The sequence below is a fragment of the Gracilinanus agilis genome, chromosome 1, assembly GCF_016433145.1.
Source record: "Gracilinanus agilis isolate LMUSP501 chromosome 1, AgileGrace, whole genome shotgun sequence".
Classification (NCBI taxonomy): domain Eukaryota; kingdom Metazoa; phylum Chordata; class Mammalia; order Didelphimorphia; family Didelphidae; genus Gracilinanus; species Gracilinanus agilis.
In genome coordinates this window covers 195,386,532-195,402,396 of record NC_058130.1, presented here as the reverse complement: position 1 = coordinate 195,402,396, position 15,865 = coordinate 195,386,532, and the positions used below count along the sequence as shown (strand labels likewise).

Below are 15,865 nucleotides of genomic sequence, written 5' to 3'. Positions count from 1 at the left end.
GCACAAGGTCAATGGATTGAGAGCCAGGCCTAGAGATGACCTAGGTTCAAGTCTGGCCTCAGACACTTCCCAGCTGTGTGACCCTGGGCAAGTCACTCAACCCCCATTGCCTAGCCCTTTCCACTCTTCTGACTTGGAATCAATACATAGTATTGATTCCAAGACAGAAGGTAAGGGTTTAAAAAAATAGTGAATTAAAAACAGTTCTTATTCTTTAATGAACTTATAATTTGGTAAGCCAGGATTAAGCTATGTACAAAAGTATAGTAATATAAGCAGAGGATATCATGGAACTTTCCCCACTACTCAAATCAACTACTATTTTGGGATATATTTCTATCCTCCTATATTTCCAGGATCAACTCTCAGAATCATTTGTCATCCTTTCTGCATTCAAAGCATTTCAGAATTCCAGTTCTTATTTCTCAAAAGTATCTCAAGATTAATTTCTCTTAAAACAACAACAACACAGTATGAGGCAATGTATACCCAAACTGGAATACCTGATAAATGTCCATCCAACTTTTACTTGAATATTGCTTATGAAAAGAAAAAGAACCTCATCAGGTACTTTAGGTTAACTGATTGTTAGAAGTTTCCTTTTCTCTTGCATCAAGTCTAATCATCCTCTTTGTCACTTCTATCCATTGGTCTTATTTCTGTTCTCTGGATCCAAGAAAAACAAGTATAATCCTCTTTGCCCATGAAAACCCCTCTAATAATTATAGAAAGCTTTCATGTCTTCCTCTGTCCCCAATCAAATCTTCCCCTTGCTAGGCTAAACATCACTAGCTATTTAGTATAGGGAAGTTGAAAAGGGTTTGTGCGGAAAAATAAGGAAAATAACCCCAAAAGCTATTAACACTGAAGATAAAATTTGCTTCTTTCACAATTTTGCTTCAGGCCAAACCATGATTTGTTTAAGTAGCCTAGATTAAGTCCTCAAATATATCACTTTCCACAGATTTATGCCTTACTATTAGAAGTCGGTTAAATCAAATGCTGTGTAAATTTTGAAAATAATCATAAGACAAAGTAAAAATTATAAGGAATTCTTAACCTGAGGTCCATGAAATTTTTTTAATATATTGATAAATACATTTCTACATAATTGCTTACCTTTTAGTTCTATGTATTTTATTTCATGTATTTAAGAACTCTTCTCTACCCCTAAAAAGTTCATAGGCTTCACTGTATTTTCAAAGCTGTCCATGAAACCAAAAAAGGTTAAGAACTCCTCTTTTCAAGGCAAAGATTATAAAAAATTTTAACTTTTAATAGTACAGCAAATATCAAAGGCCAACAACAAGGATAATCCCAGGGAAATTCATGAAAAAATAATTGGTTACTATAATGGCTCATAGATGAGTTACCGCCTCCTGTTTTAATTAATTATTCATCATAGTACTATAAGATCATACATCTAGACCTAGATGGGACCTTAGAAACAGTCCATCCTTACTTTACAGATAAGGAAACTAAAACCCAATGAGGTTAAGTTCCTTGCCCATGGTCACAAAGGTACTAAGCATAAAGTTTGATTTTAATCTAGGTCCTCTGACAGAGTTCTTTCCATTGTTCCATATTCTTATGAAATATTAAGCTTAATTGTTTCTAACCTGATGGGAGAATATGTATTAAATTTTGTACCCTCGAAACTTTAAGGTCCTGAGTGAGCATCAGTGGCCCTAAACATACATTCAGTGACTCTCATCATAATTTTCTTCTATCAGGAAGTAAGTTATATTCTTTTATCAAAAGTCTTCATAATATAAGTAACAATAACAAGTGATATTTTGTAGGAATATTCTTCCCAAGTTCCTTTCAAATCATTGCACATATAAAGTCTGTACTTCACATAAGTTCAGAACTAGTCTGGATAGAAGTGTTCTAAAATTAGTTAAATTAAATTGTGACAGATTGAGCCTAAAATAATTCTGAAGCCACTGTTTACTCTAAATCCACATTAAAATCAAGTCATTTCTACAGTTTGAAAAGGATTCAAAATCTGATGATGGTTGCTAGCTAATGACATTGGCAAAGCTTTGTAATGTGGAGCAAAAACACATATGGACAGACACAAACCATATCATTCTGAATGAAGCCGTCTCATAAACTCAATATGCATGAATATACTATCAACTGGTGCCAAAACTGCCTAGCCTTTCCCCAAAGGCCATCACAAATTTCAGGAAGGCTCATTCATGGAGCTATTATTCAACACAGTGGAAAATTACCAAAATATAAGGAACAATTTAAAAAGGGAAACATGGAAAGACTTGTGTGAATGGTGGAAAATAAGTTCACCTGAGCACCATATGCCTAATCTATAATTACATTTTGAAGAAAAGAAAACTAAGTGAAAAGGAAAAGAGTTTCAAATAGATTCAGAAGAAAACTCAAAATAGACATTTTGAAATTTATGTTAAGATATATAGTATAACATTGAAGAGGACTTCTTATATATCTGATTAAGATATTAATTGTTTAAATATAGGTTTTTCTTCTAGAGATATATCTGATTTTGATTACATTATTGGCTAACTTATTTATTTTAAATATCAAGTTTAAAGAAAATAATCATAATTTCTCTAAGAGATTCATTCCTAGTTTAGTCAATTAAGTGCAACTAACCCCAAGTGATCACTTCTGGGGAGAATTTCTTATTTCTATACTTCAAAGATCTATAATTTTTCTGGGTAAATGCACCAAACACCAACAGAAATCATAATCTCTTACTAAACCTTGGTAGATGGTTAGATGAAAAAAAAATCTGTCATTCTGTAATGATCTTGGTTATGTACCTCTTCAGCTTCATCTAGACTGGTCCTTGAATAGAAGACAAATAGTACACAGTCAGTCAGGCCTTAATAAAACTGCCATGATGGCCTTTGCAATGTGGCCCAATTAGAGCATCAAAGTAAAATTTCCTCTTTATCTAGATGGCAGTGATAATTAAAAAGGCTTTTAGAAATGTTTTTCCTTTGTAGTTAAATTCATCCTTTATAAATAATCAATAATATGGATTAGACAGAGTTTGAATTCATATTTATCTTTGTACCTTTTATGAAAACAAAGGTTTGGAAGCAAGGAAGTATAAAGATATTTTTAGGTAAATGTTTGACTTAATTACGAAAATGAATGTTTTGCACAAAAAAGACAGCATAACATCTTTCATTCATACATTTGCCAAGTCGCTTCACCTCTCGGAGACTAGGTTACCTCTTCTATAAAATGAAGAATTAGACTCGATGATCATTAATGTTCTATCCATTTCTAAATCTATGATCCTATGTTCAGTGGAATGGAAACTAGATAGAGCAGTGAATCAATTATTGTACCTTAAGTCAGGTAGACCTGAGTTCAAATCCAACTTAAGACATTTACTAGCTAAAATCCTGGATAGGTCACTTAATCTCAGGCTCAGTTTCCTAATCTGCAAATAAGGATACTATCACTTACCTCTCACAATTATTATAAGTATAAAATGAGATAATATTAGTGAAGTTTTTTCAAATCTTAGTGACATATAAAAGCCAATTAATACACATATATACATATATATTTGTATATGTTATGTGTATTTATAAATTATGTTACAATATATTTTATAACATACAATGTATATACATTATATATAACCATTATATATAAATCTGTATTTACATACAAAAGTAGATTCATCTATGTTTGGGTTTGGGTTTTATTTTTTATCCAGAAGATGATTAGAAACTGTAAAAATAATAAGCAATGAATTGATTATGGATATAAACTGATTAGATACTCTGCTTGCTGTGCTTACAAAGTATCTTCAGTTTATATAACTGAAACGAAACTCATAAGTGAACTTCTCTTCAAGGTTAGGGCAAGGATGCTAGGGAGACTCTTGTTATACAAAAATGAACTATTTATTGAGAAATAAGGATATAAAAGGACATAAAAGGATTTCTAATTCTAAGGGATTCTAACTCCACCCAAAATAAAACTCCCTAGTTCCACAAGTAACCACTTCTCCTGTTTCCACAGGCTTCACTGATCCTTCCTGATCTAACTAACCCAGATTTTTCTTTTTTTATGACTAACTAACACTATTATCTTTACAAGAAGTATATAACTCTTAACTTTGTCTCCAAGTTATAAAAATAACAAAGGCCAACTGGCTGAGCCTCAGCAAGAACCAAGTTAGAACTTTGAGCCTTAGTAGAATTAGAGTCCAAACCAAAGACCAGGTCTTTCTTTGGTCTTCTCAGAGATAAAACAATTTATGAAACAGCAATAGATATTCCCAAGTTGGAAAAGGAAAATCATTTAGCTCCTTCAGGTTTTTCCTTCCTTTCCTTCTACCTCAGACAGTAAGGAGAGAGAGAAAAGAAGATATCACCTACTCCCAGCACTCAGAGAGAGCCTCAGCAACTGCCCAATAGCAACTGCCAACTAACTCAGAGCAATAGTCACACCCAGAGAAAGTAACTGCCACAGAAAAACTGTTATATGTCCCACACACACTGTCAACATTTGAAACTGACACTCTTTCTCAGATCTATGTCAAACTCCAATTCTTTCTCAAGCCAGCTTCTTCACTTCTTATCTCTAAACTAATGTAAAAAGACTTAATTTCTAATGTATCCTTATACTACTTGGCTTCATGTCAACTTCATCTATACAATTTTGATAGACCAGAAAGCAACTTACAAGATCGAGATAAAAACACTGAATAACACCTTATTTCCCACAATGACCTATACTATATTCAACTGTTCTAATAAAAAATATATAAGAAAAGCTGTGGCTTCTCCACATGCAATGGAAACAATAGCATTGTACAAAACTCCTCCATTTGGCAGCATGACAATCCAGAAACAACCCTATCAAATGTTAGGGGTCACACTATGTTTTTGAGTAAGTTTGTCAAGAAAAAAAAAACATGGATCAGAGAGAATTGGTGGTAACAAGTAGTCAAAGTCAGATCAAGCATGGATATCAGAGCATGGACACAAATCACCAAGTAAGAATTGGAGTAGAAATGGTCCATTGCCTTTCTCACTTTCCTCTATATTGTGTTGAAATGACACCTGGCTGCCAACCTCCAAATAGCTGATGAGTCTTTGCTGCTGTTTCAGAGCTCATATTCAAAGATCTTCAGAGGAGTCCATGATGATTCTCAGAGCCCTTGCCCAAAACTGCAGAGAGGTCATGCTGATGTGTTTTGACAAATGATGAAGAAAGGTGGCACAGATTTATTCTGAAAGCACTGTAAATGAGCATCTGCTGCTGAGACACCTAATAGCAGGCACTAAAAAGCGACCACAGGGTTCGGTATAAAATCATACCTTTGAATTCAAAGAATCAATTGCCTAAGTTTGTGATGAGATGTAGCTAAATTACAATTAATGATGATTAAAAAATAACTCTAGAAATAAGTGATGTGCCACTGTATGAGTGAAATAGAGAGAATTCCTTCCTCGGTGTAGTCAAATCCTCAGTTTAACAATCAGATAATTCAATGTGCAATTATTAAGGACCTATTACATACAAGGTTTCATACTAGGTAACTGGAGACATGAGGACAAAACACATAATAAAGAATATGATGTAGGAATAGAATTTAAGAACAAATTCTCTGCCTTGCTCTATTGCTTTCAGGCTGTCCTTGCATAGCTCATCTATGTAGTCAGAATTTCTATTTTTCCATCTGTTAAATGGAAGCACTACCTCCTACCTACCAAATCTAGCAGTGCATAAGGCTTGGGTTTTTGTGCTGCTTTCATGAATTCATGAAAGCACATTCTAATTTTTTTGATGAATCTTTCCATAAAATTGTATGTTAGCCCACTGGAAAGGGTATACATATGTGTGTTTCTGTGTGTTTTCTCTGTCTTTGTATGTCTGTGGGTTTGGTCTGGAAAATTAAATATAAGGAAAACATTTGAACATATAGGTATTTTATCAGTGATGTATTCCACAAAAAGTTTTCTATTTTTAAAATTTTCAATATTCTTCCCTTATGGGTAACACAGGGCAAGTGAGACAGTCTTTTTTCACCTTGGTTTGTCACATTTTTTGTGGATTTTTTCATATCCTATGCTTTTGTGAATACATTCCTTCTTCGTTAGGATTCTATCCCAGCCAATGTCAACATCTTCACCTTTATGGAGTCCAAGTGGGGCCATGCAATATACGCAGGTAAGAAATGGTATACTGAATTGATGTGGGGGGGGGGGAGGAAAAGAAAGAAGGAGAAAGGGATAAGGAATGGAGAGGGAAGGGAAAGAAGAGAAACAAGATTTTTTTTTTAAGAAAAAGGAAAGTCAACCTCATGTGGTTGCTAAAAGACTTCACATCCTGCTCAGAAATATTGGTCCCAAAGGGTGATTGTGCTTCTTCTGTACCTTGATCAGAGCTATTACTAGAAATGTTAGTACCCAGGAAAGCATCACTAAACAGCCCCAGGACAAGCAGCATGAAATATGCCCTCAAATTAACTTTTAAAATCAAATAAAATCAAGGTTGAAAGAGTACGTGGAAAAAGGTAGATCAGGCTATGAAAGAATTCTCAGGTCAAAAAGAATTCTCTGTTATTTTAAACAGATTATCCTTGATAACTATTTGTCAAGTGCAATTATTTTTTACTGCTACTGAAAGAGTATCATGCACTCTCTAAATGTTGGCCTGGATTAAGCCCTGATCGCCCTGCCCTAGTTTTCCTTCTTATGTTAATTTTTTTTTCCTCTCAGAAACTAAAAACCTCTTTAAAAGTTTATATATATATGTATACGTACATATATATATATAATATGTCTTTTTGTCCAATCATGTCTTCTCTAATTTGTGGAAAGAATGAATTATTTTAATATTTCAAATGTTATAAGCAAACAAATAATTTTCTAAAGTATGCTTTTATCTCTGCCCTAATCAATTTGCTAATCTCTTCTTTCTTTCAGAGCCAATGGTTTCTTGTGTTGGGTGTGATTTAGCTTTCAGAAGATCAGAGAGACAACATAATATAAAACACAAGATTTTAAGAGAGAGGACTTGGGTTTATATCACAATTTTGTAATTTACTATATAGAAGATAATAACAATAAATGCTAACATTTACTTAATATTTGAATGTTTTCAAAGTTCTTTCTTCCTTTATTTATTTGTTTATATAAATTCTATTATCCTCATTTTGCAGATGAGGTGAGTTTAAGAGAAGTTAATTAATTTGCTTGAGGTCATATAGCTACAGAATGTCTAAGGAAGAATTTAAATCAGGTATTCCTGATTCCAACTCTAGGACTCTATCCACTACACCAGTGATGGGCAAACTTTTTAAAGAGGGGGCCAAAGAAAAGGAAATGCTCATCTGCCGGTCTGTTTTTAAGGCAACTCTTTCAAAGTTTCATTGTATTGTATCCTACTCATTCTATTCGTCAGAGTAGAAATAATGTCTCGCAGCTGGATAGAACATTTCAGGTGGCCACATCTGGCCTGCGGGCCGTAGTTTGCCCATCACTGCACTACACCATTCAATGGACTCATGCAAACCACTAAAATCTTTTGAGTCAATTGGAGTAGATACTCTCTGATTTCTCTCCTGGTTGCAAATCTATGTCCCTCTCACTCCTTCATAAAGTCAGTCAACTAGGTTTTGAGTAATCCTACTAAGTTAACACTACATTGTGGGATATACAGAAAAAATGGAAGATATGCTTTTGTCCATTGATGAGCTGATAACTTAGTAGGGAAGATAGTATACTTTGAAAACAGACATGGCATCACATAAAACATATGAATAGCTCTATTCATAAGCATTACTTTTCTACTTCCTTCTTTCTTTATTTCCATTCTATTTAAGATATATCCCTTTATTTTCTACTTTCTTTGAACTACTTTCCAAGGATTCCATGAGATGATCATACCTCATCCAACAACCCTTTATAATACTTCAGTTTTCCTCTAGATATAATTTTTAACATAAGGTGCAGTTCGTGTCTCATTGCCACAGATTTAAGTCCAGTTCATAAAATATTCTTGGTAAGTAGACAAAAGCCAGTGGAATAATTTAAACATTCCTATCAAGTACCAGTGTTGCCCAGAGAGGACATAGAACTCTAGAAGTACAAACGTTTAGGAAGGAAGGGTATTTCTTTTTTCAAGTCTAAAAGTTTTGATTCTACTGGTCAGGCAGGAGAATTTCAACTATCTTTGCCAAAAAAGGACATATGTAAACTCTCAAGGAAAAGCAAAACTACATTAAGTCAGAATTGTTCCTTTTTTTTTTTTGGCTTTTTTTGCTTTAAAAACATGTATGCTACAGAAAATAAGGGATGGTTGATTAATATCCTCACAGAATTTACAGTCTAGTAAAGTATAGATTAGTGATTCCCAAAGTGGGTGACTCCCACAGTGGGTGCTGCAGCAATCCAAGGTGGCGGTGATGGCCACAGGTGCATTTATCTTTCCTATTAATTGCTATTAAAATTTAAAAAAAATTAATTTCCAGGGGAACTAAGTAATATTTTTTCTGGAAAGGGGGTGGTAGGCCAAAAAAGTTTGGGAACCACTGGTCTAGATGGTTCTTTCTTTGCATTCTAAGTATGTCTTCATTCTGCACTCTATTACATATTCACTCAAGTTTCAGACATGTCTTTGCATAAGAAAGTACTCTTACAGCAAGCTAGATTTGGAATTCTTCCACCATAGCTAAGAAAATCCCCAACATTTTTCAGAGAAGGATTTACAGTAGACTGTTATCCATTTCCAATGTAGAAGAATGAGACTTTTACTTCTGAAATTTTGAGTGTGTTCTGGAAGCCAAGCCCCTGGAGCCCAAAAGGGTTGGATTCATTCTAGACATTAGGGCAATGCTTCTCTGGAAAGACACTTACATTGAAGTCATAGAGTACCCCAAAGTTCTGGGAAGTTGGTTCTTCAGCTCTTGGAACTGTTTTTCTAGGTAAACTTCCATATGGCAAACCCCACAGTGCCTATATGAACAGAATTTAAAACAATAGTTAATGCCTAGAGACATGTCATAAAAAGCACAGACTCTACTTAGTTCATTTTTTTCAAAGCATATTCTTTCATTTACTTGACAACCATTTGTTAAGTGCTTACTCTGTCTGAAGCACTAAAAAAAATCATTTACATGATCCCAATATTTTTAATGGAGAGTCAATTTCTAATTTTTAAGGCTGTCAGAAATGACTGGTTTCTGGCCATAATATAGCATGGCATGCTCTCAAAATAATTGTAAAGCTCATTTTCATTTATATCAGACTTTAGAACCGTAGTTCTTAACCAGAAGCCCATGAAATTAGTTTAAAAATATTTTGATAACTATAATTCAATATAACTGGTTTCTTTTGTAATTCTATTATTTTATGCTTTTAAAAACATAATTCTAAGAAGCTGTCCAAAGATATTATTAGACTCCCAAGGGGAGTAGGACACACAACAATAATTAAAAGTCCCAGCTCCAGAGAGATGTTCAACTATTATAATAGCAGAAAGTGAAATGATAAACAGTTATAGATTTAGAACAGAAACTAACTCTAGAGGTCATCTATTCTTCCATTTTACAGATGAGAAAACTGAGTTCCAGAGAGGATAAGTAACCTGTCAAAGATCATGCAGGTCATAAGTGGTAAAGCCTAGAATCGAATAACTAGCATTTATGTAGTGCTTTAAAGTTTGCAATGTATTTTACATTGTAAATTGTAAATATTCTCCCGAAGTCCCCTCTAGATCTAACTTTCCCTTCATCTGCCCCATGATTAAAAAGCTCCTTATACTTAAAATATTTTCCTTTTTACCTATCTTCTAGCATTCACTGAGGCTGACTCTTTCCTGATGAAACTGCTTCCTGGACCACCATTTTCAGCATTGCCTACACTTTTCCTAAATTGCTCCCATCTCACTGGTCTTCTCAGTGAAACTGAAATATTTCTTGTTCCTCTTTGCCATTTACCATTTCTAGACTCTCCCTCTACTACCATAACTCAGCAAACTCCTTTTAGGCTTCACCTTGAACAAATTTACCAACAAATATAGATCCTAATAGCCATTATCTACTAATCTGAAGGACATTTTCCCTTTGTCAATAATTTTTGGGTCTGACTCTTTCTGTCTTTGCCCAATGTCTGCCTTCATTCTAAGGAACTTCAACATACATGCTGATGTTCCCTAAGTACCCTAACTTCCTAGGTTCTTATTTTACTCAGTTCCCATGATCTACTGCTCCACTCCACCTCAGCTACACACAAAAATGGTCTTCTTTCTGATATTGCTATCTTCTACAAATTTTCCACCTCTATATTCATTTATTCAGAAAATTCTTTACCTAATCGCAATCTTTTATCATTCTTTCTCTGTTTTTTAACCTCCCATTCTCTCCTTAATTCTCACAGTAACCTTAAGTCCCTTAAAACCCTCAAAATTTTCTCAGATCATGACCACTGCACTGACATTTTTCTCCTATCTTCCTAAATCCATCCCTTTCTTAAGCCAGTTGAACTATTCTCTATTTTCATCTCCTGCACCCTAATCCTATCAACCACTATACAAGCAGTTAGGTGGCATACTGAGCCTAGAGTCAGTTAGACCTGAGTTCAAATATGACCTCAGACCCCGACTAGCCATGACTCTAGGCTAGTCATTTAATCTGTCTGCCTCAGTTTCTTCAAATAAAAAATAGGGTAGTAAATAGCACCTATCTGACAGAGTTATCATGAGAATCAAATGAGATATTATTTTTAAAATGCTTAGCACAATGCTTGGCTCATAATTGAAATTTTAAAAATCTCTCTTTCTTTCCTTCCTTTCTTCCTTCTTTCCTATTGTTTAAAATACTATATTAAACTCCAAATCTGAATTATGGTTTTCATATGCCTCCTTTGCTCCTGTTCAAATGTTACTGAATGGACCTGGAAGAAATAACAAAATTGTACTGATTGGTACACTACAAATTTCATCCTGTTTGAGCTAGCTATCAGTTTATAGTTCTCTTTCCTTTCTCTAAATTCCTTAGAAAAGTTATCTGCATACTGATTACTTACATTTCTTTTCTTCTCACTATCTCTAAAACTACATGCAATCTGACTTTTGACCTCATCATTCAAATGAATCTGCTGTCTGCAGATTTGTCAAATTTGCCTAATTTAATGGCGATTTTCTAAATCCTGATTCTTCTTGACCTCTCTGTAACATCTGACACTATTGATCAACTCTGTCTTCTGAATATTCTCTCCTCATTGAGTTTCCATGACACTGCTCTCTCTTGGTTCTCCTCCTAACCTGTTTGACCATTCTTTCATAGTCATCTTTGTTGTATCTTCATTGTTCTCAGTCCTCAAAAGTAAGGATGGCTCCAAAAACTTTACCCTGGTCTCTCTTCTCTTCTCTCCTCTCTTTAGTCTCTCTTCTGATGAGCTCACCAGCTCCCGAGTTGTTAAAATTTCTGTAAAGATGATTCCCAGGCATATATCCAACCCTAGCTTCTCTTCTAAGATAAAATCCTACATATCCATTTCAAACTAGATGTTCTATAGATATCGCAAGCTTAACATGACCAAAACAGAACTCATTAATTATGCCCCTACCTATAGTTCTTGATCTGGGTCCTCTCTGGGATCCAGTTTCCTTATCTGTAAAATGAGGTAGTTGGACTCAATGATCTCTAAGGTTATTTTCAGCTCTAAATTTGTGATCTTATTCTCTTTAGCTCTTCTGAAATTTCTTATTTGTGAAGGTATCACCATTCTCCTGATTTCACAGGTTTTCAGTGTTTCCAATGTTCCCTTTGACTCCTCACTTGCACTCACCACACTTATCCAGCATTTTATCAGGATCTCTCACATACATATGCTTCTGCCACTCAGCTGCCTAGATTATTACAATAGCTTTCTCACTGGACCAAATTAAACTCTTTGAGGGCAAATCCATTATCTTCCCAGTGTCTTAGTTTCCCCACTTGTAATGGGGATTATACCTACCTTACTTCTGAGGATTATAATGAGGATCAAATTAGTTCATGAGCATGAAAGTGTTCTATAAAGTTAGAGCTATTATTAAAATGTGAGACATCTTTACCCAAGCAATTGGACAGTGATTCCTGGCTATGGGAAGTGGAGTGTGAAAAGTTCCATCACTTTGAGATATAGCAAATTTCTTACAGACCAAAAGCACTTAATAAATATTTATCAGTTTAAGTTAAGGAAATTTTTATACTGAACAAAGTGTTCTATTAATTATTACATACAAACAGGCACTTTTCTTCTCTGGTAAAGTGAATCATGCATCCTTGGATAATCATTAGACAAATAGTCCTGTAAATTTTATGAAGGCACTGCATTTTGTCCCATACTCTGACCTTGCCCTGTCTCCCTCCTCAAATCAACCCTGCTATCCGCCTCCCTCCCTAGTCTGTCTCCTTTCCCACCTTGCCCCTAAATCTGTGCTCAGTTTAAGTATGTGGCTTCCTCCCATCTCTACTTTTTGTGTGTCTGATTGCCTGAATGATTTTCCTCTAGGAAAAAAAATCATATAATAATCCACTTTTCCTTTCAAAAAGTCTGGTATATAGAGCCTGGAGGTTACTATTGAGCAGATGTTTGAGGCAAACTTGTCCAAAGGCCCCAAAGCATTAGTGACTCCCCATGAGGGTAGCATACCTACATACCTACCCTATATAACCTTCCACTCATCTCATTTTTCCCAAGAGATAAACAAAATAATTCCTTTTGAGAGTTACTGATCTAATGAAAAACCTACTTAAATATGATTTCCAGATTACCAATCATATTCTCACCTCAGGTAACATAATAAGACCAAATGTCAGGACAAAGAGAACCATATTCACTCCATACATCCACCGCATGAAATGAAAATAAGAGGCAACCGATGACCCAAACTGGCCTATAGAAAAGGGGGGAAAGTGTCAAAAAAATCTTTATTTTTGTTACCACCACCACCCCAAGACAAAGCTATAACATTTTAGTTCATAATATCAAATCTGTTCACTGACTCTAGAACCAACATTTTTCCCACGTTCATAGGGGTGACTGGAAAGAATATTTGGCAACTAACCCTTTAAAATGCATGTGCCATTATCCCCTGCCTGGTTCTATTCCATTCACCTTGAGGAACTTATGAGAGCCTGCTACTAACCATGAATGGCTTAAAAATAATAAGCCCCTTGGGGAATGAAGACTTCTGTAATTGGCAAGATGGATAGGAATGAGACCTGTGATTTCAACTGGTATAGCAACTGCTCTGATGAGAGATTCCCTCCACCAAAATAAGTTAGTATTTCATCTGAAATGTCTATTCTTTGTGAGTTCTTTAGGGTTATGAGAAGTTAAATAACTTGACCAGGATCACTTAGCCAGTATGTGCCAGAGGAACCTCTTAAATCTAGGTTTCCCTGGCTCCAAGGGTGGCTTTATTTAGTATGCAACATGGCCCCTCTTGCTAAGCCAGAATTTCAGTGGATTTATATAAGAAGTGTAACATATACCTCTGCCTCTCTCCTTCTGGGTAAATGATTAAGGCAAGACTGATTTGACATGCCTATATAGAGTAAGGGGTGAGGGGAAGGTGACCCCATTCCCCTATCCAGCCATTCCAGCTTCTGTCTCTTTGTGTTTATTCTTTCCTGATCTTAGGTGAACAAATATGTGGATAGAGCGATCAAAGCTATATATAGGATAAATAAGAAATAATTAAAAGAGGAAAGGCACTGGAATTAAGGATGGTTGTGGAAGATTTCACATAAGATAAGATTTCAGTTGGTACTTAAGGGAAGTCAGGAAGGTCCATAGTCAGAGGTGAGGAGGGAGAGTATTCTAGGCACAGCTAAAGAAAATGTATGTATCTAATGTTTCTCTCTCTTTCTGTGTGTACAAGTGTGTGTGTATATGCGTGTGTGTTTCTAGGATGAGAAATAGTTTGAGTTTTGAAAGACTCAAAAGTACCGGAAGGCCTTCAAGAAGGCAACTAAGGTATTCTCAGAGTGACAGTGGCTGATAGCACTGTGAATTGAAATACATTTAGTAGACAAATTAATTCAGTCATTGGAGGAAAGTGGTAACTTCAAAGAATATTGACTTCTCAAAATTGAAATGTACCACTTTTGGACTCAAGGAAAGAATTGATCCTCAGATCCTAGATAAGCAGCTCAGTCCAAGGAAAACTGAGATGAAAGCAGGTTCAAAGTATTTTATTGAATTATCTCTTTTTTGTTATACCTGGTCCCTACATGTCTACCTCAAACTATTATACTCTACATGTGAAACCATTCTTCCCATGGATGCTATGTATATATTTTGGAGAAAGTGAGCCACAGCTTTTAAAGGGGGATATTTTGAACCAACTATTCTTATTTCATTTTAGTAAATGTCTTTGCTAAAAGCTGATTGAGTATATTGGTTGATTGTTATTGGGAAGCACACCAAAGGGGAATGGGAAATGGTAGAATATGGAGAGTAACGTGCACAGGGATAATAGAAGTATTAGTCACACCTTTGGGTACCCAGCCTGCTAGGATTTATGCCTGCAAGTTGGGGGAGTAACAGCAGAGGGTGTTGCACTTCAAACAAAGGAAAATTATCCTTTACTTTGTAGCTCAGACTGTTGTTGCCACAGTTTGTTGCTATTCAAAGAGAGGCAGTTTTTCTTCTTCTCACAGTTATACAATTCCATCCTCCCAGAAAACCACTATAACTCTGATCCTGCCTGCCAAGTTCATGTGTCCACTGGCATTGTTGTTCAGCAGCTGTGTGGGATAGAATGAAATTTTCCAGTAACTTCTACATTCATCTAGAACCTTTGGGGAATGGAAAGTTCTCTTTATTTAATGTTATAACTAACTGAAAGGAATGAGCTAACCTACTGAAATTAATATTAGCCCAGCTCTCTCCCCCCAAAAAAAGGCTGGGAGAAGGAAGAGGATTAGCAGCAATAAGAAGCAAGAAGTTTGAAATCTTAATAGTTTTACAAAGTCAAATAGTTCTGTGATTATCATTGTAATTTAAAGAAGAGTATTGTTAGTTAAATACCCTGTGTATTAATAAAATGAAATAGTTCTATTCCATTCAATAGAATTAAGTGCCTTGGTATTAAGGAAGAGAAGAAGAAAGAAGGAGGATGAGAGGGAAGGGGAGGAGGAGGAGGACAAGAAGGAAAGGAAGAAAAAAGGAAGAGGAGGGAAAGAAGAAGGAGGAGGAAGAGGAGGAGGAGAAAGAGGAGGAGGGGAAAAGGAAAAAGGGGAGAAAGAGGGGGAGGAAAAGGGGAAGAGTACAAAGGAGAAGAACACAGCTACTACTTTCAAAAAGCTTAAATTCTAGAACAAAAAAAAATAATATGAAGGTCCCAACCAACCACCACCTATCCAAACACTTTGTTCTTCCCAGTTGTACATAGCCAAATTCATATTTTTCTTGTACCTTGATGCCAAAAGTTAGGAGAAGGAAAGAAAATTTCATTGACTAATAACCCGGTACCTAATTCATATCTCTGATATAGTCACCAGTAAATTTAGAACATTCTTGCAATATTCTACACTTATTTTCATAATGCCCTGATGCATTTTTTAAGGATTAAAAAGAATGTTAAAGGGTAAATGAAGAACAAGTCAGTGTGGGATAGTAGATAGAGGGTTATCTTAGATTGAGGAAGAACTAAGTCAAATCCTGCCTCTGATCCATGGAAGAATACAAGTAAGTCATTTTACCTTTTAGGACACACAGACAACATTCTAAGACTGTAAATTACAGAGGATCTGGCTATTTACTTCAAAGAAGGGAGTTTCTATAGAAGAAGTTTTCCACATCAATGAAATCACAGGCCTATCTCCACCCTCATTAAAAAAAAAAAGCATTGG

The 15,865-nt window shown here is 35.3% G+C and overlaps 1 protein-coding gene across 1 annotated transcript in view; it reads right to left on the bottom strand.

Moving 5' to 3' along the window:
- TMC1 (transmembrane channel like 1) overlaps positions 1–15,865 on the bottom strand; it is a 185,692-nt gene that overhangs the window by 105,443 nt on the left and 64,384 nt on the right. Inside the window, exons 7-8 of the mRNA XM_044678499.1 lie at positions 12,794–12,900; positions 8,874–8,972 (exon numbers count right to left, since the gene is read on the bottom strand). Coding sequence (XP_044534434.1) covers positions 8,874–8,972; positions 12,794–12,900 — 206 coding nt within the window. The remainder of the gene's footprint in view (positions 1–8,873; positions 8,973–12,793; positions 12,901–15,865) is intronic.